This window comes from Mustela lutreola, chromosome 10 (genome assembly GCF_030435805.1).
Source record: "Mustela lutreola isolate mMusLut2 chromosome 10, mMusLut2.pri, whole genome shotgun sequence".
Lineage (NCBI taxonomy): Eukaryota > Metazoa > Chordata > Mammalia > Carnivora > Mustelidae > Mustela > Mustela lutreola.
The window spans coordinates 3,637,708-3,660,642 of NC_081299.1; the positions used below are offsets into that span (position 1 = coordinate 3,637,708).

The window sequence follows — 22,935 nt, forward strand, 5'->3', positions numbered from 1 at the left end:
GAGAAGCCAAGTGCAGATGAGAGTTCCGCCAGCCCAGGCACCTGTCCCCCACGTCGGAGCGCGGGCGGCCACTCGCTGCCGTCCTCCCCGAAACTGTGCAGAGGAGGAAGCCCGCAGAGCGGCCAAGTCCCCCCGCCCATCCTGCAAAGCCCCCCAGGCTGACCCTGGTCACGGGGCCACCTGCAGGCAGCAGCTCCGCCACCCTCCGCTAGGAGACACCTGGCCCTCGGAGTCGGCCTCCCGCATCCTCTGTTGAGCAAAAGCTGAACCTGCCCCTGAAGCTCCCGCACGCGCCCTTGTGCCCCCGCGCTCCCGAAGCGGGTGCTGTGCTGTGCGGAGAGATCCTTTACTTCACCGCTAACGTTGAGCGATCGTATCTTCCTGGAGAACAAACTGGAATGAGAAAGGCTCAGGCGGCAGATTAAAAAGATGACTGCGGGTGACACCAGGGCCAGGGCCACGTGCCCCAGGGAGGCAGAGCCTGAGTGAAAAACACACCAAAACCACAAAATATGCTGGTTTCGCAGCTTTTTGTTTTCATGCCCCTGTGGTGATTGCCAGCTCGGCTGCTCCTCAAAATAAGCGACCGACTAGCCACATGCAGAGAACGCTGCATCCTCCACAGCGTGTCCCCTGGGGTCCCTCCAAGAGGCTCCTCGAAGCCACATGGGCAGGCCCAGACTGGGACCCCTGACACCCGCCACAGAGCATGGCCGGGCCAGGGCCACGGACGTGAGGAACAGCACGGCAGCGCGTGCGTGCGCAAGCACGTCAGGGCCAGCGGCACATCGGAAAGAGCCGCGCGCTGGGAAACGGCAGCACGTGGGGAAAAGCCGGCGGGTGCGAGCGCAGCAGGAACCCCCGGGGGGTCGGGGCGTCCTGCGTGGAAAGGCTGCGAGCGAAGTCACAGAGCAGGAAAGGCCAGTCAGCAGACGGCCCGCCTGTGCGCACCCCCCCAGGTTGAAGGGGAAAGAGGTCAAAGAGAAAGCAAGTACGGAGGAGGCGGGAAAGCAAGCCAGTCCACCGCCGTTCGCGGAGCGGGGACAAGCGGAAGGGGCTGTCACTGCGCCTTTCCCACACACGAGTAAGCATGTGTGCTTGTGAATTGCTTGTGCAACTGGAAAGAACTTGAGTTCTACTGTAATGGTCATTACAAGGTGAACCAACGACACTGGCCAGCTCAGCACCAACCGAGACACCATAAGCAGCTGCTGGCCCCTGCTGGGGAGCCACTAGGCTCTTGTTTTCAGAAGAACACGGAAACCCAGAGAAAGCTGACCGCTGGCACAAGCTCTGGGCAGCCCACAGGCTGCAGAGCCCGGGAGGCCGTGGTCCCGCCCTGGCCTCAGAGACAGCCCCGAGAACAGTGGGAAGGGAGTACATCGGTGGTTCCCCCACCACCGGGCTAAGTGCCACACGGACAGTGTCCCCACCGACGGCTTGAGACCAAGGAGAAGTTCACAGCTCCTGCCACAGCAGGGCCACCACCTGTCTAAACACTGACCCACCCTGACACTCGGTTACTCCCTGGGCAGCCTCAACGCACTAAAAATCACCATCAACAGAAGCTCAATGGTCCAAGCCTCCCTCTGTCAGTTCGGCTTCTAGAAACCCAAACCACCACCACTGACACCTGGGCCGTCCCCGTCCCGTTGGTCACACAAAGACCTGGGTCCAGGCTTTCTCTGCCGGAGGACGCACGTGCGGGATCGCACAACTCTGAGCGGCCCACATGGCCCTGACGGCGGCTCTGGAGAGGGGCTGCCCAGGGCCACAGAAAGGTGGAAAAACAAGCGCACAGGTAACCGGGAGACCGGGAGTGGGCTTCATGCAGACATCCTCCAGGCTGGACGGGACAGAAGCCCCCCAGAGACGCTGGGGGCCCACAGCGCAGCCACCTTCCTGCCCATCACCAACCACAGCCCAGACCTGGGTAGCAGATAGCGCCGAAGCCCTTTATCCCAAAATGCAAGCTGTCCTCCTGGGAAAGCTTTTCTCAAACACAGCTGTGCATTCTGGGGGAAACTGAGGAAAGGAGTCAGCAGGCGGGCCTGAGGAGGGGTGTTCACAGAGGGAAACGCTGCCCAGCGGCGCAGACCCGCCGGTGTCCCGCTGCAGGGTCCGCCCTTCACTGGCAGAGGCGGCGGCTGCTTGGCTCAGGCCTGGCGCCGGGGGGAGGGGTCGGCGATGTTACACGGAGTGGGGAACAGCTGGCATCAAAAGGCAGGGAGGAGAAGGGGTCATCACCAGTAAAGACAAAACTGCCACGATTTAAAGAAAAACGGGGACAATAAGTGTCCCACTGGGCTTTGAAAATAAAGCATTAATTAATACTTCATGGATCTTCAGACACTAGGAATTCATAGGGCAAACCCTTTTGAAAAACCCTTATTTCTAATTACTTGGGGATAAAAAGCCCTTCTCCCTGAGGTTCCAACCCCAGGCAATGGGGGAAATGGGCATGATCTGTGCAGAGATGACGGGGCAGACCGTGCAGTGCGGAGGCGCGGTGGGTCTCGGTGCTGCAGGAGCACAGAGCACAGGTGGCCGAGGTACTCTCGTGCACAAAACACCTGAGGGGCCCAGCCCACCCAGGGGAGCCACTGGGGAGGGGCTGCACTTGCACAGGAACGAACCCAGGCCTGCCCATGGTGTCCACACCTGTAGCTGCCCAAGCCCGCCATGGTGGCCACCTACAGCTCGGGCAGGCCGGGCAGCCGGGGCAGCAAGGGATATGCGTCCCGAGCTCACCTGAGGTCCCAAAGTCTCATGGCCGTCTGTGCCAGCAGTCACCAGAGTGTTGCCAAGTTAGCACCCAGGATCCAACGTGCACCTCAGCACCTGGGAACTCATGCGACTTGTGCGAGTGGCCGAGCTCTGCAGTGCAAGGGATGCAGGCTGGCACCGTACCCAGGTGTTCCCTAAGCAGAGAGGGCACGGGGAAGACGCAGGTTCCAGCTGCTGACAAGGGAGCGTCACAGCAAAGGTGTCACGGTTCTGTCCACCCTGCTGCCAGCGGTGCTAAAGCCAAGATCCACACGGGGCCCTGTCTCAGCTGACCAGGCCCCAGAGGACCAGGGAACGCGGTGAACGAAGCCCAAGGCTGTAGTCACCTTCAAGGGCTGGCCACAGCAGCGACCTGTCCCCCATCTGAGCACCACTGACGGCCTCCAGCAGGGCACACGCACGATGGCCTCCAGCGGGGCACACACGTGACGGCCTCCAGCAGGGCACACGCATCTCCTTAAATCCACCCATTCATGTAGCTCCTGCACGACCTGTACGACCGCCTGGGGGACACGACCTGGGGCCAGGAGCCTCCCATCAGACAGGACGTCCCCGCAGCATGGACATAAGGAAGGTTACAACCACGCCAGAAACCTGAGTCAGGGCACTCCAGAAACACTGTGGTGATGCATTTCCCACGACCCCTGCCACACAGCTGTTTTCCAAATCTACAAAGCAAACACAGGGACAGTCTGACCCCACCAGAGCCACCGAGAAGAAACAAACAGATCAGAGAAATTCCAAGTTTCAGAAAAGCGAGACTGAGTGCCCTCTAGTGGCTCCGCGCACTCCTTCCTGCAGGGTGAGGCGTGGGCCCCTGCTCCCTCCTCATTCTAAGGGAACATAAAAAAGGTAATTCATGGCAGAGAGCCGAAGTCCCTCACTTAACGTGACAGCTGCGTGCCACCAAGATTTCTAACAGAACCGTGTGAGTTGGTAAAATATCGAAGGAGGAAACTTCCCATGACCAGGCAAACACGAGCGAACCTGGGATCACATTAATGTGACATGAACGCGGCAGTAAATCCACATTAAATAAAGCAAGTGCTGTCTGCTCCACCCATGCAGACCCGCCGGCCCCCGAAGGGCAGTGGGGAACACATGATGTCTGTGCCAGATCCCCATCCCTCCAGCGACCTGTCTGCCGAGCTTCACATGGGGAAGACACACAGCCTCACCCGGTCATCAGATGTCGTCCCGCCGGCTAACGGGACCCATCTGAAGCCCAGAGCGCGCTGTCTCCAGGGGAAGGTGTCCCTTCCCCCTGAACCTCCACAGCACACCTTGGAGCCCAAGAACATCCAGCCTCCCGTGGGCACCGCTCTGCCCAGCTGCCCATGTGGAGCTGGAGGCAGCGGGCTTCCGGGGAACAGGCCAGCTCTCACCGGTCCTTGTCCTGCTCACACAGCACAGAGGGGCGGGGACTACCAAGATCCGCTTGCCCCAACCTCTCCAGATGCGGGGAAAGCTGGCCAAAGCCAGGATACTACCCACACAGAAGCAGCAGTGTGCTGGGGAGCGGCCGGGGACTCGGCGTCCAGGGGACTCGGCGTCCAGACGCCGGGCCCTCGGTCCATGCCCTGCCGCTCCCCCACCCTGACCCCACGCTCCCGTCTGAGAGCAGCGCCCTCCCAGCTCTTAACCGCAGGGGGAAAGGGACACAACAGCGCGTGTGGGGAACCCCTGAACACACGAGGGGAACCTCAGAGCCAGGGTCGCCATGAGGAGAAACTCTTCCTGGAAGGAAGCCAACAAGAGAACTTGATGGTGAGGGGACCGGGTATGGGAGGCAGACAGACAGACAGACAGACAGAACTCGAAAGCCAGGACACAGCCAAGCCTCACATCAGCTCTGCAAACGTGCTGAGTGCTTTCCTGAGCTGGGACCCAGGTGGACAGCAGAAAGAGGACACACCCAGTCACGAGATGCTCCTGGCACAGTGCTCAGTGTCGAACAAGTGCTCGCACCAGAGGTCTGCACCTCTGCACCGTCCGGGGCACCAGTGAGGCCGCCTGCCAGCCCTTCCACGGGGCGTGGACACTCAGCTGGCTCCTGCCCCTGAGCCAGGAGGAGTCCCGCATGTCGCTTCTGGGACCATGGGGCAGGCTCCCCTGACGTGTCCCTCTCTTTGTAGCACCGTGGCCAGAACTCAGACGACACCTGCCGTCCGTGACCACGACCGGCGGTGGATGTGGAGGGAGAGCCAGAGACAAGCCATTCTGTTTTATATTGGTGGGATGTGGCGCTTATCTGTCAGCATGGCAGAGCTGACTCGCTCCCAGGGCAGCGGGGGAAGGAGGAGACCCAGGAACAAACAACGGGATGAAACGAACACAAGAGCTCCCGAGAGCCGCGAGACGAGGGAGCGCGCGCTGGGCCAGGGAGACGCCCACGCGGGGCGCTCAAGACCAGTAAGAGGGGTTCAGTGTGGATACTTGGAGGCGAGGCTGTTATTTTTCACTTCTAAATTCAAGGTCAAAGGGAAATAGAAACTAAAACCAATAATGTAGGAAATAAGACCACCACAGCTCAAAACCTAGTCAAAGAGGTACTCAGAAGGAAACCACAGGAACTTAAATGTCTCTATGAAACAGACAAGTGGAAATGTGCTAAGCATTTGACTTCTTTAAAACTTTAAAAAAAAAAAAAAAGAGAGAAGGATATTAATGAAGGCAAAGTCATATTAAATTATAACTGATTAGATTAAAATTAAAGACACAATCAGAAACCTCGAAACCTCACGAGAACCAATAAAGGAAAGGGAGAGCAGACTCCTGCCAGAGGGGGAGAGGCAGACACCTCCGCTAAGCCTGACCAAGAGAAGGAAAGACTCGCCCAAAGGTCAAGAACGACAAAGGGAATCCATACGCAGAGACAGAAATTGGGATTTTCACGTTAGATACAAGTTTATCCCAGGATCTTAGTAAACAAAATGAAATTAACCACTCTTCTACAGAGCAGGTATCCCCAAAGTTACCATGAGCTGAGATGGAAAACCTAAAAAGCCATAAATCATAACAGAAACTTAAAGATTATGAAAACAAACCAAGGAAACCCCATCGAGGTGGGAGAGGGAGTGGGGGTCGGCAGCGTGCCCCTACCCCCCCTGCCCACACTGGGACCAGCAGGGGCCTGCAGCCCACGGGAAGCCACCACCGGGAGCCCTCTTTTACTCCAGTGAACGCCTGCTCAGAACCGCCCCGCAGCCTCCTCCTCCCCTGGTCTCCTCGGTTCTCGGGGTCACCATGGTCCGCACGTCTGCATCTGCTCTTCTGGAACAGACCCAATTGCTCCTCAATAGCCTTGGTTGTTTTCAAGATTAACGCTCTCAGAAAATCCTTTCTGAAGGCACAGAGTTCCTGATGGTTTTATAGGTAAGTTTCATCAAACCTGCAAGAAACAGGTCCTGCCTTTTGCTGAAACCATTTCAAAGCCCAGAAACATACAGAAGGCATTCTCACTGTGACGGTGAATTTCTTGTGTCGAGTGATGAGACGGATCACAGGGGCCCAGACACGGGGCCGACCATCACTCTGGGGGTCTCTGTGAAGGTGACTCCTGCAGAAGTTACGATCTGAGTAACCCGACTGAGGGAAGCGGTCTGCCCTGTGCAGTGTGGGTGGGTCTCACCCCATCTGTTGAGTAAAACCAAAGAGTGAGGGAAGGAGGGACTGGGCCCCTTCTGCCTGCCCATGGAGCTGGGATGCCCATCGTCTCCTGCCCTCGGCGCTCCTGCCCTCAGGCCTTCAGACCCAGAAGGAAACCTGCATGGCGGGTTTCCCCGGCTCCCAGGCCTCTGGACTGGGACTAATTACACAGCAGCTTGCCTAGGCCTCTTCTCAGCCTCCACAGAAGGCGTGAGCCAATTTCTTATAATAAATCTCTTCCTACGGGGTAGCCCACTGGTTCTTTTTCTCTAGAGAGCCTGAACTAGACATGCATTTTGCAAAACTAGCACACTCCCAATGCCAAAACCTGGTAAAACAGGACAGGAAAGAAAGCCATAGACCAGGGGCCTGCCAGTTTCGGCCCACCTGCCAGATTCAGGGCACGGCCTGGGCTTGTGAACAAACTTTGACCGTAACCCAGCCGAGCTCGCTCGCGTGGCTTTCACCACACGGCTCGGGAGAGGAGGAGCGGCAGCAGGGCAACGGGCCCATAAAGGCTGAAACATTTACCGTCTGGCTTAAAGTCCGCTGACTCTGCCACAGATGAAGCCCGATCACGGAGGCCGAGACAGAAGTCCTCAACGCGAGTGAATCAAATCAAGACAGGCAGAACTACCGAGTTCCCGACAAGTCCTTCCTCCATCCCTTTCTTTTCTCCAATAGACTTCATCGTTAGGGCAGTCTTACAGTCACACCGATACTGAGCACAAGGGACAGAGAACCCCACATCCTCCCTGCCCCGGATACGCAGTCCCCCGTATCCACACCTCACACCCGCGTGGTACATTCTTTTTGCTCTAAAATATTTGGTAGTTTGCTTGTTGTCTTTTTTTTTTTAAGATTTTGTTTATTTTTTTGAGAGAGTGTGTGTGTGAGCACAAGCGGGTTGGGGGGGGAGGCAGGACAGGGGGACTCCCCGCTGAGCCAGGAGCCCAGGGAGCCCCCCAGGCACCCCTACAGTCTCTTTTGAAAATGGATCTCCTTTTAGGCGCCCGGGTGCCTCAGTACATTAAGCATCTGCCTTGGGCTCCGGTCATGATCCCGGGGTCCTGGGATCAAGACCCGGGTCGGGCTCCTACTCACTGAGGGCTCTGCCCCTCCCCCTGCTCAGGCCGGCTCGTGCTGCTCATGGATGTGCTCTCTCTCTAATAAATAAATAAAATCTTTAAAAATAAAAATTTTTTTAAAAGCTCCCTGCACACATGGTCTTGAAGATTCATCCCTGAGGACACACAAAGACCCCTGTGGCTCACCCAATCCGCTGTACGGCGCCGACCGTCCAGTCACACCAGCTCGTCTTCCCGTCCCGCAGAGGAGTGGGCAGGCCGCCGCGCGCTGAGAGCCAGCCGCTCCCCACGGGCGTCTAGAACCAGCACCCGAGTCCCAGGGCATGAAGCAGAATGATGAAACGGCCCCTCAAAGCGGCCGTCCGGGCAGCACTCCTGCCGGCGTGGCAAGAGCCGCCTGCCCACGGGCACCCACATGAACCTCGTGCCATGAGACCACACTTCTCCGGGGTGGGAGTGGGTGTCGGGGGCATGAGATGACTCCTCCCTGTGCGTGCACTTCTCCAGTCACCGGCGACACTGAGCCCGTCCCGCGCCCTCTGGCCACCTGGCTTCTCCGTGGAAATCCCCTGTTCGTGTGCTTTGCCCATTTTTCTATCCCATTTCCATTATTTCTAGTTGATTTGGAGCAACTATTCCTATAATCCTTCTTCTTTCTAATCTTCTAATTCTAGAGTTTTCTATCACTTCTAAAGTTTTGCTTCATAATCCACCTACGTTTATTTTTACGCATGATATGAAATTAGGATCTAATTCTATATGTTCCTTATGGACCAGCATTCCCGCACGGTTACGTGTGATCAGGCGGTCCCTGCTCCCGGCGGTGAGCAGAACAATGCTCCCTACCCCAGAAATACCCACATCCTAGTCCCCGGAACCCATCAGTGTGATGGTGTTGCACACCAGTGACTGGCTGCTCCCGGGGGGACGGCCCGGATGATCAGGGTGCCCAACGCAATCCCAGCATCCTTGTAATTGATGGGGAGGCCGCAGGGTCAGGGTCACAGACAGATCGGGAAACTGCCCAACACCTCTGAAGAGGGAGAAAGGAGCCAAAGGGCGCAGCAGCCACTAGAGCCGGAAAGAAGACAGAGTCTGCCCCGGAGCCTCCAGAAGGAACCAGCCCCACCAAGACCTCTTCAGTAGCCTGTGAGACCCATGTCGGACCGCTGACTTCCAGAACTGCATGACAGTAAGTTCATACTGTTTTAAGCCATTTTACGTTTATGGTAATTTGTTACAACAACAGCTGCAAAGCAACACACTCATATAACCTGTCCATCCGTCACACTCGTTATTGTGTCCGTCTCTATCTCTGCCGCGCTGCTCCGGCTACCGGAACTCCGCACACCTATAAATCAGGAAAGGTTAGAATTGCCTTCACTGTTCTCAACCACGGAATTTTTTAATTAAAAAAAAAAAAAGACTCTATCTCAAAGTAAAGTAAATGCAGTGCACAAGGGAGATACACCCCAGCAGAGAGCATGAGCCCAACTCAAAGTCACGAAAACACACGGCGCGTCTAGTGAGTCACAGGAGCACAGAGCAGCCAGGAAAACGTCCAGAACCCTTGGACGACGGGCCCTGCGGTGCAGGGTTCCAGCAGCCAGAAACCGCTCACAGGAGGCAAAGACGCCTACCTCCAGCCAACACGAGGCAGTGACCAGAAACAAATGCACCTGAAACAAATTTTTTTAAACTGACAAAATATATGAAACAACAGGTTTCAAGACAATAGAATTCAGGCAACAAAGGACAGTGATCCTGAGGGGCAGGAAACAAGAGAAGGGAGTCCTGCAGCTGTCCCTGCTTACTGCGGTTAGTGGGTCTGCAGGTCTCGACACAGAGAGACAGGGCACAGGGGACCCCTGAAGGAGAAGACAGAGCTGAGGGTCTGAGAAGGCCGAGGAAGCTCCAGTTTGCAGGGCCACGCGCCAGACGGGACAAGGTGCACAGAAGGAGCACTCCGGTCACTTACAGAGAGCTCCCTGTAAATCTGGCAGGTGACTGATCAGGACAGCACCCAGTGCTGGGGCAAGAGTCCCTGGAAGACCCCGGATGTTCACCTGGGGCCAGAAGCAGGCCCACTGCACAGGCAGACGGCACACCTTGTAACTCGGGAGACAGGAGGACGCAAAGGGGAAGAGTTAGCCCTAGACTAAAGCTGATCTAGTCCCACCTAACAGAACTTAGGGGCAAGATCTAAAAGGATCAAACTGTTTCCAAAGCTCAAGAGGATTTATCAAATACGAAAGTATTTAACACTCGATAAAAGAAAATCCACAATACCTGTAACACAATAAAAAGTACTGAGAGCAGAGAAGCAAGAAAATACAACCCAAATTAGGATTAACATTACCCAATTAAAACTGAAGGAGAATTAGGGCATCTGGTGGCTTAGTCCATTAAGTGTCTGACTCTTGGTTTTGGCTCAGGTCACGAGCCCAGGGTCCTGGGATTGAGTCCTACACCGGGCTCCCTGCTCTACAGGGAGTCTGCTTCTCCCTCTGCTGCTCCCCGCCCTTTGATGCGTGCACACAAGCACTCTCTCAAATAAATAAATAAATAAAATGGTTTTTAAAATATTTTATTTATTTGACAGAGATCACAAGCAGGCAGAGAGCCAGGCAGAGAGAGAGGAGGAAGCAGACTCCCTGCTGAGCAGAAAGCCCGATGTGGGGCTCAATCCCAGGACCCCAGGATCATGACCTGAGCCAAAGGCAGAGGCTTTAACCCACTAAGCCACTCAGGTGCCCCAGTAAAATATTTTTTAAAAATAAAAAATAAAAATCAATTACTGGATAATTCTGGCAAGCAGAGGGAGCGGCAGACTGGGTTTTAATCCCAGGTCTGCACACACCAAAGGTCAAGGCCACTGGAAAAGAAAGACCCAACCTGGTGGACTGCTGAGCCACAGCCCACCCGAGCAGCTGGTGCAGGCCCGAGGCAGCTAAGTGACAAGGCAATCCCATCACTGCTTAGGATTAATTTGATTAGGACATCATCACACAAACCAGCTGCTTATTTCTACCACCAGGACCGCACAGTAAACTAAAGCCTTGAAAACTCCTGTCCAGGAAAGGTCATTCTGTCTCCCCTGCCAAGCTCGCCGTGCAGGCGTGTCCTCGCAGGACTCCCACTACCCAGGCTTCCCCACAGATGTGATGAACCACACTCACTGCCCTTCACCACTGTCCTCAGTGACTCCATCAGAAATATTGAATCACAACATTTACCTGTGTTTATAACCTGAGACACTGCCTTTCATATTTACCCTTCTCAAAGCTCGTTATTTTATTTTTTAAATGTAACTATATGTCAAGGAAGGAAAGATGCTAGATTACAGAATGAGTAGGAAATACATTGCACCCTTTGTTTAGTATTTTTAAATAACGTATTTTATGCCCTTAAGGCATTCAACGCCCTGCATGGACCCTGTCCGAAAACCCATGGCTTCTGCCCGCAAGGCAGGGACTCCCCAGAAATCCTGGCTACAGCCCCCGGCCAGCAGCGCTACAGATGGAAGCCTGTGACCAGCAGACCCTGGAATCCTGGCTGCCACCCAGTGAACTGGAAGAACCACTAGAACCACCAAATGCACTGCCTCTTAGAGAAGAAGGAAAATCCTTAATGATGTGGTTTGTCCCAAAGCAACAGACTCTCCGTCTAGTACCTGAGTACGTTCGGGCGTCTCAGAAGCCCCGGAAGACCATGAAGACAGTGTCACTGCATCAAGGTCTAGACCAAAGACATACGGGGACTGCTTCCACTGTCAAATTAAATTCAACAAGACCAGTTCCCATAAACTAGAATCTCAACTCATAAAAAATCTGTCCCAAACGAGTCCCAGACCCACTAGCGCCCCTGCTCCAGCAGCCGGGACCTGCGGCCAAAACACCAGCAGGTCATCGCCGGAGACCGAGCAGCGTCTGTCAGGGACACAGTCCAGGACTAGAGCTCCCCTCTGCGCCCTACACATTAGTCCATTCCCTACCTTTCTAACTAAGAGACAAATCCTATGATCTAGAACAGTCTTACACCTGGAGCGATCTCTAGAAGACTCAGGCCAGGGCTCAGCGCCCTGCAGAGTGAATGTCTCCAACACCCCTCTGACGCCAGCCCTGCAGGGGCCCAACAGGTGGGGTTCTCAGTCAGACACTGGCTTCGGGGTCCCTGGGCAGAAGCCTGGGACAGAACCCTGGGCAGAACCTCCAGGTTCTGAGCCAGCTGAGTGCAGGCCCAGTGGCCACCGGCGCTGCTTTACCCCCTACACCATGCAGAGATGTCACTGCTCCCAGGAAGGACGTCCCTCTGCTGGGAGTCCCCACTCCCTTTTTCAAAGCCACAAGCTGAGATCAGACACCCCACTCTCGGAGAGTGCTTCTGGGGGGCGGGGGGAAGCACCTTAAAACAACAAAGGTTCAGCACATTAATGGCACCACACACAGCAGGCAGCCGTGGATCTCAGCCACACTCTGACTCCTGAGCCCGTGTCTGCAGGACCCCAGGCCACGCGCCCCACTGGGTGTCACCTGCAGAGCCTTCCACAGGCCTCTGGTCAAGAGCTGCAAGAATCAGATGACAATGTGCTGTCACCATCCAACTCCACACTTCCTTATTAAGCAGAAGTTCAACCATGGGACCCAAATTAACGCAAATCTGTGTGATTATCAGATAAATGTTATTGTACTGGACTATGTACTTCTCGGGAACAGATGGAAGTCATGCTGTGTGCACAAAAAGTCAGTCCTCTGCAAACACTTACTTGTGGGGGATGTGGGTGGTCTCCTGGAGGGCTGCCGCTCTGCCTCGGAGCTGTGCACGAGCGCCATGGTGGTGTCCAGGTGTTCCTCGGGGCTCAGCGAGTACTGGAACTGGACAGTCCCCGACTCCACCTGCTTCACCTACGGTAGACACAGTGAGAGGGATGGCAGCCACCCCCCTTATCAGTGCTCCTAAGTTACACCCAGAAGTGGGTCCCCTGGCCCAAAGTCGACATAAACCCAGGGACGGCTGAAGCCCCGTGTTCTTAGATTATGACCAAGTCACTTCCTGAGCAGTCAGCCGTGGCATTAACACCCCAGAAGACCACGTTAGCACGGAAGGCTCTTACACAAGCAGAAATCACATTCTCCGGTTCTACATGTGTTTTTAAACAAACCTATGAAAAACTGACTTTTAAATTTGGGCATAGCACTCTGTTTAACACATGTAACCACAACCACGGTCAGGGCGCAGAGCAGCGCGTCACCCAAACCCTGCCCCGTGCTGCTGCCGCCTGGCCTCACTGTCACGGAGTTCATCTCCACCACAGCAGCCTGTTCTGTCCAGGACGTCACACGCGTGGAACCACGCAACAGATCACTTTTGAGCCTGGACTCCTGCACTTCACACGGTGCCGATGGGACTCATCCAAGCAGTGGGATGTTATGTCATCGGTCCCTTTTCCTGCCGAGCGGCGCTCTCCGGGACGGCGGGCATGCTTGATTCATGCCTTCGCCCATGCAAGCACCTTCGGGCCCTTTTCAGCGTGACGGTTACAAACCCTGGGGTACATGATTCCGTGTGAACCAAAGTCTTCATGTCTCTAAGACCAGGACTGCTGGGTACTGGCGTGCATAGAGTTCATTCTGCAGGATGCCGTGGTTTACTTCTAGACTCTCAGTTCTGCTCCCCTGACCTTCGTGCCAAGCCCTCACCAACAGCTCTTCACAGGAACTGCGGAAGCTTTACTCTAAGGGTCAGACTGTGGGGCGCGATTCCTCCTGCTTCACCGCCCGGACCCTTCTGATTCCTGTGCTTTCTGTATAGATTTTAGGATCAGTCTGTCTACATCCAGATCAAAAAAAAAGTCCTGCTGGAATTTCGATTAAAATTATATTATCTGTAGATGAATTGGTGGAGAATTTATATCTTTATCATGTTGGATCTTCTCATCCACGAAGATGTTGTGTCTCTCCATTTACGATCTCACCCAAGACAAGGGGAAGCACAAGAACAGTGGCGTGCGGCAACAGGAGCGGGCTACATTCCCAGCAGGCAGATCCCGTAAACATTGTGTGATTAGATTTCTCTCTTTGGGGGAAGAGCTTTATAAGTAATACTGTTTGTTTGTTTTTTTTTAATTTTGCTTGTCAACTTTTCATTGCTAGTATACAGAAATGAATGATTTTTCTATCTTGATCTCCTGTTGTCTCCCGCAACCTCAGTGAAGTCACTAATTCACTCTAGCAGGTTTTTCTGTAGATCCCTTGGGATTTTCCACACAGACACTCACGCTATCGGCACACAAGTACAGCTCTATTTCTCCCTTTCCAATCTGTGTGTCTTTCGTTTTCGTCTTCCTGCCTTACGCCCTGGCTAGGACTTCGGGTGCGATGCTGAACGAGATTCTGAATGCTGAGCGGACGCCCCTCGCTTGTCCCTGACCTTAAAGGGATGACACCCCACCTCTCACTGCCCAGTCGGATGCTCACTGACAGGTTTGTGTGGATATCCCCCGGCAGGAGGAGGGGCTTCAGGTTTGTGTGGATGTCCCCCGGCAGGAGGAGGGGCTTCAGGTTTGTGTGGATGTCCCCCGGCAGGAGGAGGGGCTTCTCAACTACTCCTAGTTTGCTCACAGCTTTCATCAAAAATCAAAGTCAAATTTTTTCAAATGCCTTGTGTGTCAATTGTTAAGATTATACAGTTTACCTTCTTTAGGCTATTACTATGGTGAATTATATTTATTCATTTTTAAAACAAAACCAGCCCTGCATTTCTGGGACAAACCTCCACCTGGTCATGGCGTTGTCTTCTTTCCATAGGCTGGATTCGATCTGTGAGGGTTTTGCGGATTATTCTCCATCTGTGTCCCTGAGGGACACGTGTCAACGGCGTCCATACACTGTCTCTGGTCCTGTTATCACAACGTGGTAGCACGGCCCCGCTACGTGACTGGCATCCTTGTATTTCCTGGGAGAGTCCGTATAAAACTGCTCCTTTCTCTTCAAGTCGTTCAGTAGAATTTACAGTGACTAGGCCTGGATATCGTTTTCTCGAAAGTTTTAACCACAAATTCGGCTTCTGTAATAGTCCAAGGACTACTCAGGTTGTCTACTTCATCTCGGGTGAGTTCTGATAATTTCTGGCTTAAGACAAATCGATCCACTTCATCGAAATCGCCAAATGAGCAGGCCCACAGTTGCTCACCGTGCTCTCCTGCGGTCCTTTGACACCTGTGGGGCCAGCAGAGATGGTCCTGCTTCTACTCCTAACACCAGCAATTTGGGTCCTTGTTGTAGCTCTCTTGCTGGACATTTATCAGTTTTATTGATCATTTCAAAGAATCAGCTTTTGGCGTCATTGATTTTTCTCTATTTTTGTTCTCTGTGGTCTCTATACTGTCTGTTTTTGAGTTCATTTGTTTCTGCTCTTCATCCTTATTCCCAACTTTCTTCCACTGGCTTTCAGGTTATTTTGTTGTTCTTTCTCTTGCTCCTACTGGTGGAAGAGAAGATTACTGAATGGAGACCATTCTTCTGTTCTAATACATACATACATGCTATCAATTTCCCTGGAAGCACACGACAGCTGCATTCTCCACCTTTTAATGTATTTAATGTATTTTCCTTTTCGTTCAGTCCAAAACCTCCTCTATCTCTTCCTGAGGCTTCCTCTTTGAGTTAGGGATTATTTAGAAATGTATCCTTTGCTTTCCAAGTGCCTGTACTTTTTACTCTTATCTTTGTTATTGACTTCTGGTTTAATTCTATTGTGAACTCGGAACATACCCTGAATAATACAATTCCTTAGAAATTATGAAAGTTTTATGGCCCAGGATGTGGTCTACCTGTGTGTTCCCTGTGCGCTGGACAAGAATGTGTGCTCTGCTGCCATCAGGCGTGGGGCTCTACAGACGTCATGTCAATCCACACAGTTCGCGATGTCGTCTGGTTCTTCCGTGTCCTCGGTGATTCTCTCCGTGTTCCCTGGTTTGCTCAGAGGACGCCAGAGTCTCCAACCATGACCAGTAACTTGTCTGTTGGCCCTTTCACTTCTACGACTCATTTCTGCTTTATGTATTTTGAAGTTCTGTGTTAGATGCACACACATTTAGGACTGCCATGTCTTCTTGGTGAATTGCCTCTTTTATCATCTGTAATATCCTTAATTCCTAGAAATTTCCTTTGCTCCAAAGTCCACTCTGTCTGGTGTTGATACAACCACTCCTGTTTTCTTTTGATTAGCGTTTGCATGGAATGTTTTGGTGTCTGTTGAGTGTCTTTTCTCTGAAAGCTGAGATTTTCCTGGTTCTTTGCATGTCAATTAAACTTAGATTTCATCACAGATATTTTGAATATTATGTCAGGAGACTCTGAGTCTCATTTAAAGCCTGTGGAGTACGTTGATATTTTTGTGTCATCAGGAATCAGCCCAGTGGGTCCAGGCCACAGTTTCCAACCGGTTTTCTACAGGTTGTCAAACCCACACAGTGCTATCCAGATCCCTCCTGCATGTGATCCACCCTGCAACTCTGGGCCGGGGCTGGCAGTCTATCCACAGTCAGTTCTCAGGGTCTCTGGTATGGTGCTTCAAGGTCAGACTCAGACACATGCAGCCGGGGGGTGAACCCAGCATTTCTTACACAGCGGCATGGGGTTGCTTCCCAAGCCCCTCCCTCTCCATGGCCTCCCCAGGCCTGTCCAGTTCCCTGGGGCTTTACAGTCCTCTAGCCAGACCCCACTGCGCTGCACACTCCTGGCAACAGTCCCTGAATCCAAGGCCGCGCAGTGGAACAGAGTGGTTTCTTTAAAGGGTGCGGGAGCGTATCAGAGAGCTGAAGTTCTCACCTATCATTATTGGTAGTCAACACATAATGTCTAAAATTGAGAAACTAAGAAACAGCAGTAGAAGCATAATGTCTGGAAACAAAGAAACACCGTCAATCACAGCCGAGAGCTGAAAGTGGCTGACTCCAGAGATATAAATGTTTTTTAAAAGACAATTACTTGGTCAAAGGAAAAACACAAGAGTTGTTTAAGAAAGAAAACACAACATACCACACTACTTACCTACACAGGAAATAGCATCGAAATAATCATAACATCAGCCCCCACATCCACTTAGCCAAAACTTATGGGGTATCTCTAATATTTGTATTTCCCTCTGATCAGTATCTACCACTTCCCCTCAAGGGTAAGTTCACAGGATCGGGGCCAGTGTTCCTGGGTAGACAGAGGAGCTTGGTAAATGTTCACTGAAAGGACGAGTGAGACAGAATGAGCCGGTGCAGGAGCACAGCTGGGCTCCACGCCTTCTGCCTGGACAGAGGCCGGCCCTGCTGGAGGAGACCAAGGCAGGAAGAAGCAGAGGAGGAAGCGGAATTATACTTGTGACTAGGTTTGTTCATTATTTTAGTTAGTTGTAGATGTTTAGCCTAGTGGTCTCAGCCAGGGGCCATTCCCCAGGAAACGTTTGGCGATGTCTGCCGACAGCTCAGGGTGTCACAGGTGCACACCCGCCACGGGCCTCCAGCTGGGGATGGATGTCCCCCGGTGCGCAGGGCAATCCCCACAGCAAAGAATTACGGCCCGGACTGTGAGCAGCACTGAGGTTGAGAATTAGAAATGATATCCCTTGTTAAAAACGGCAGTATTTGGTACATTTCTGTCCTCGAGATAGTCAAGCTCTCCACATCCTCCAATACGGTTTACGCGCTCAGAAAGTGAAGGGAATGTCGTGGCATGCCAAGGCTAAAATTAAATAAAATAAATACTTATTTAAACACATACATACGTACATACCAAGACGGGGAGAGAGAGGCAACGGCTTCAGGAACTCTAATGGCGGTTTTATATAAGGGCCCAGACTAGTCCGTGGGGGAGCGCAGCAAGCGGGTCCCACAACGAGACGTCCCCATAGGGAGAAAAGCTGCACAATCAGCCATTCCTCATCCAGGTCCCCAGAGCACTGCCCACATCATAAACAGCAACACCAAAAGTAACGTTTGTCGTTAGAGTCAGCACATGGATGACTCACTGAGGGCTGGGGACGGTCCCTGCACCTAAGGAAAATGAGACTCGCCGCACTGCTGAGACAGGCCGGGCAGTTCAGGAGCGTGGGCAGGTCCAAGCACTCCTGTGCCACACAGGGCAGCACCAGGTGACATGGTGTGACACAGGGTGACACTGGGAAACATGAGACGACACTGGGTGACACTGCATCAGGATGGGCTTCCGTCACCAGCAGCGCTTTCCCACAACACCTGCGGCTCCCTGGATCCCTGCTACCCATCCTGCAAGGCTGTCAGCGGGCAGGGAGGCCGAGGGAGGAGACCCCTCGCACACCCTGGCCCCGCCCCCTTTACCTGTCTTCTCTGCCAGGGTTCAGAGAGAACTTTATTCCCAACATGGATTTTCAGCTGTGGCTTGCCCTCCGTGCAAAGCTGGAAGGCGCTAGGGGCCAGCAGGCACGAGAAACCAGTCATGGAGACGAACCCAGCTGGACGCCCAGTGCCCGGCACCAACCACAGCCTCCGCCTCCCACAAGGCCCACCCCCCATGTGTACACACACAGCACAGAAGCGCACCCTGTTTGCACAGTGCGTACAAATGAAAGTCACAGGCTCTCAGGCCATCTTGCAAGACTGATGTGTGAACGGGGATGTCCTAAGCCTAAGTTCACAGGTGACCGGGACTCAGCAATTACGCTCGTCCCTTAAGGGCACATCCGTGACATGAAAAAATTCTGCTCATGGGGAGCCTGGGTGGCTCAGCAGGTTAAGCGTCTGCCTTCGGCTCAGGTCATGGTCTCAGGGTCCTGGGATTGAGCCCCACATCGGGCTCTCTGCTCAGCAGGGAACCTGCTTCCTCCTCTCCCTCTGCCTGCTGCTCTGCCTACTTGTGTTATCTCTCTCTGTCAAATAAAAAAATAAAAATTAAGAAAGAAAAATCTGCTCATGACATAACCTCTGGTTTTGAAAACGTATGAACTTGCCAGAAGCTCAGGGGCAAAGTCTCACACTTACGGAGCATCTGAACCACTTACCTCTTCGGAGCTCCTGCTGGCAGGGGGCACTTTATAGACCAGACGGTGCGAAGGGTTGGGCCGGATCCCACCCTGCAGAGGTAAGGTCACCTTCCCGGAGCCGGCTTCCAGCATGGGGTTCCACACAGCCCAGCGAATCGTGTGCATACACGCCACACCGGACAGAGAGGGGATGGAGGCCACCTACAAGGGAAATGGTGTCGGTGCCTGACTTCCACCAGACCCACCTTGCAGATGTCAGGAGGGAGCAGTGCAGCCAGGCAGGGTCACGCAGAAGGAACCAGGGCAGGAGGGCACGCACAGAAGCTCGGAGGGCACGGGAGCAGCTGCCCACCTTGAGACCCCCGCCCGCCAAGCGCTCCTCTAGGGATCTCCCTTCCGGCTCAAGGCAGCAGCGGCCTCTCTTCTCAAGACGACACCGCCCTGCTAACCCTGCCTGTTCCCCTGGGGCTCTCGGTGTGGCTCTGTGAGCATGCTGCTCCTCGCCCGCACCTGCTCGGCTGACCGCTACTAGGAAAACACTGGGAATGACACCTGGTGTTAGTGACAACGCAGGGTGCCCACGGACATTCCGTCTGCGATCATTCCCGCGTGTTTTCTCCAGCTCCGTTTCTGCTCATAACGAACGGTACATTTCACGTATGCGACTGTGTGTGCCTGGGAAACCAGCCAGGCCCGATTTTCTGGGCCTTCCTTCCTCCGCCTTCTCTTTTACTGGGCGTGAAGCCAATGAAGGCACCAAGGAAAAGCCGGGATTGAGGACAGGCTTTGGGCTTGACTCAGCGTGTCCTAATGGCACCACCTTCATGCGTCCACTCCAAATTAAAAATAAAGCCACACTCCAGGCCTGGAACGCCTGCTCAGCTGGGCAGTGAGACTAGCGGCGGGAATGGGCGCCGTCAGACACCCCAGCTCTGGCCAAGCCCCCAACAGGCAGGAGCCCCAGGCTCCGCGGGAGGCAGCTCGTCAGGGCTCCGGGAAGGCCCGCTCTGGGCTGGAGGCCACGGGGCACTCGGCAAGCGGGATGGACAGGGAGCCCAGGAAGGCACTGTCCAGCCCCAGGGCACAGGCCCCAACCAGAGTCACACTGAAACTGTCCAGCCCAGGGCAGGAGCCACCCCCGCCTCTGCCACTGCCTGGTGCCGGTGGTAGGGCAGGAAGACAAAAACCTGAAGGCGGTAGGCAGTCCCTGGAGCACAGGCACAGCGCTCCGAACGCCCTCCTCGTGGGCAGCAGCGAGCGGTCTGCTCCCCTCCGCAATGGGGACAGCAGAGGAATGGGGTGACCCCGTGTGTTCCCGACCACCAGCCTCATCTGCTGAGCCAGGCAGCCCTCCCCATTTGGGCCATGGGCAAGGGGAGCCTACAAGGAGGGGCGTTCGCTCCTGGAAGGAAGGGAAGCCTGCATCGTCCCCAAGGAGAGGAAAGCGGAGGGGAGCCCGCAGGGGAGCCATGTTGGAAGCCACAGGAGAACGCCAGGCTCTGGCAGAGGAGCTGGGGCTCCCAACAGACCCCACCTGCTTGTCACAGCCAGGACATGACGGCACTCAGGTCCGCATGACATTGTCACACACGCACACGGAAGGACTCTGGCTGGAGCATGCACACATGCACACAGCTCCACAGTCAGCTGGGCCCACCGTAGCCGAGGGGATGTGTGCGCAGCACTCAACACGGGAAAGGAAGCACACTTGTCTCACCCTGGTCGGGCTGTCCAGAATGTTCCTCTGCCCAAACACATCCTCAGTCATACGGGATGCGGGTCCAGAGTCAGCGTCTGGCCCGGAATCAATGTCTCTTCCTGAGGCCCCATCATAAGTGGACCAACCTCACTTCTGTGGGGCCTGTTCTGAGCCCAACTTCCGATCACGAGCTAGGCTACCGGCCACCCTGCCAGCTCAGTGAGAACATCCCGGAGGCACGAAGAACTGGCAAAGTAAGACGCCTACGCGTGTGACCCTGCCCAGCATGTCCGAAACGCGTCAGGGGTGCAGACAACCCTGCCGCTCCCCACCGCACTAGCTGACGGCGGTGACATCAAACGGTCAGAGGACAACAAGGGGACTCTAAGTCCACTGCTCTTTAAAAACAACATCTCTGGGGGCACCTGGGCGGCTCAGTCTGTTAAACACCTGCCTTCAGCTCTCGTGCTCTTTCTCTCAAATAAATAAAATTTTTTTTTAAAAATCACTATAATTGTATTAGCAAAACTGGCCACTAAAAAACACTCTGCAAATTCCAACATTGCTAGACTACTTTTGTATACAGCCATCTCCTTATAAGACCCAGGTTAGGGGTGCCTAGGTGGCTCAGTGGGTTAAAGCCTCTGCCTTCGGCTCGGGTCATGATCCCAGGGTCCTGGGACTGAGCCCCGCATCGGGCTCTCTGCTCGGCGGTGAGCCTGCTTTCCCAACCCCGCCTGCCTCTCTGCCTACCTGTGATCTCTGTCAAATAAATAAATAAAATATTTTTTTTAAAAAGACCCAGGTTATTATGGGATCAAAAGTAAAATATGTATCCAAGTTGTCATGCTGTTTGTGCCAGTCCTTCTAGTGTAATCTTTCAAATTAGGTGATTCTGATACGCAGTCTTCCAATTTCACAGTTCCTTTGGTTTCCTAGTTCTTGATCGATAACAGCCCTCCCCATGCGGAGTACCTGTGGGTTACACACATATCCGCCTCCCCTTCATCTCTAACAGCTCCAACAAGAAGAGACGGTCCGCGAGTCACTGATAATTCCTTTGCAAAGATTTCTGCAACAGTTAGGGCTTGTGGGCAATGCAGGTGCCATATCTTAGCCTGTGCTCTCTTCCACCAGGCCGGGCTGACACTTGCAGGCGAGAACCTGCCCAGCCCTGCGCCTCGGATCCCCCCAGCCTGGCACCCAGCTCTGAGGAGGTCAGGTGCATCCAAGCACCTATTTGACTGGTCAGCGTGACAAGGCTCCTCCTGCTGGTGAAGTCTAGTGGTTGAGATAAAGTCAGTTACTTCATAACATCTTCTGTCCAGCTGGGTTTGCATTCACGAAAAAAAAGGGGGGGGAGAAAACCATTGAATTGTTCCCCATTTAGACTTTTAATGGTAACCGCAAACAAGAGGCTGAAGGAGCACACTGGAGCGTAAGCCGGGTTTGGGGAACAGAAGGGCCACACCACATGCCCCGAGCAGAGCCCAACAGACAGCCCTGATGGGAACGCTGTAACCCGGCTCCCTGTGGGGGCTCCACGCAGCTTCAGAAAGGCAGGTACCCAGCCTAAGCCCTGGACGCTGCGACTGTGACGTGATTTGGAAAAAGGGTCCATACAGATGTAACTAAGTCTTATGAGATTAGGAGCTCTAGATCATCCAGGTGAGCCCCAAATCCAACGACCAGTGTCCTGACAAAGCAGGACAGAGAGAGGAGACTGAGAGACAGACGGAGGCCATGTGCAGGCGGAAGCTGCAGCGACATGGCTGTGAGCCCGGGGGGACCGCAGCTGCCAAAACCTGCAAGAGGCAGCGGGGATCTCCCCCTGAAGCCTCCGGACGGAAGCCAGCCCCGGGCTGGGTGCAGGCGCATCCAAGAACGCCCACCACGAGTGCGAGCAGCGGGGACCGAGGCCTGTCCTGCAGAGGGGCAGGCATCTGCCCACATGACTGATGGGCACGTGAGAGCAGCCAGAGCTCGACGGCCGGCAAGGAACAAGGCCGGCTCCAGGTTACTCGTGTCCTTGGCCACTGCAGCGCACTGCACAAGGCCCGAGAGCCTGCCAGGTGAGGGGTCAGGAGAGAGACAGGCCCCCAGGGCCTGGGTGATGCCACCGCACAAAGCAAAGACTCACGGGACAGGCATCACAGCCCAAAGTCATCCTTCCAGACAGCGGTGAGTTAGACACCGGAGCCGCTTGTAAAGCAGACGGACAGGGAACGCGGCGGCGGCTGCAGGCTGATGCAAAAGCACCTTTCGCGGTGCAAAAGGAAACCCAACGACACATAATTACTCACTTAATCTGCCCGTGTATGACAGTACGGGCCATCCAAAGGCACAGCAAGCATTGGACAAAAGGTAGAGTCATTTCATTCTACTGAGTGGAGTACGTGCAAACATACTCACGAGCGGTGACGAGCGGGAGCGTGGTCTGAAGAAAGCACCATAACGTGGGACAATGCTTCATCCTGGCTAAAAAGGTCATAGCACTTTGGTCCTCAGCAATAAAGGTGATCACTTGACAGTGAATTAGAGAAGCAAAGACGAAACGGCCCTGAGCTTGGAGCTATGCCTGGAGAGGGTTACAGGCGTGTGGCCTCCGGGCCTCCAGAGATGGACTGCGGAGCCCAGTGGCCTTTGCACGTGCACCTGCTTCCTCAGGAAAACCTGCCCCTTGCCTTGTTCCGCTTCTCCCCT

General features: G+C 54.1%; 1 protein-coding gene across 10 annotated transcripts in view; it reads right to left on the bottom strand.

The window, feature by feature from the left end:
* Positions 1-22,935, bottom strand: part of NPHP4 (nephrocystin 4) — a 105,300-nt gene that overhangs the window by 37,240 nt on the left and 45,125 nt on the right. For all 10 annotated transcript variants that reach the window (XM_059137147.1, XM_059137155.1, XM_059137152.1 and 7 more), the window contains 2 exons: positions 18,552-18,734; positions 12,289-12,427 (listed from right to left, as the gene is read on the bottom strand). In XM_059137147.1, coding sequence (XP_058993130.1) covers positions 12,289-12,427; positions 18,552-18,734 — 322 coding nt within the window. The remainder of the gene's footprint in view (positions 1-12,288; positions 12,428-18,551; positions 18,735-22,935) is intronic.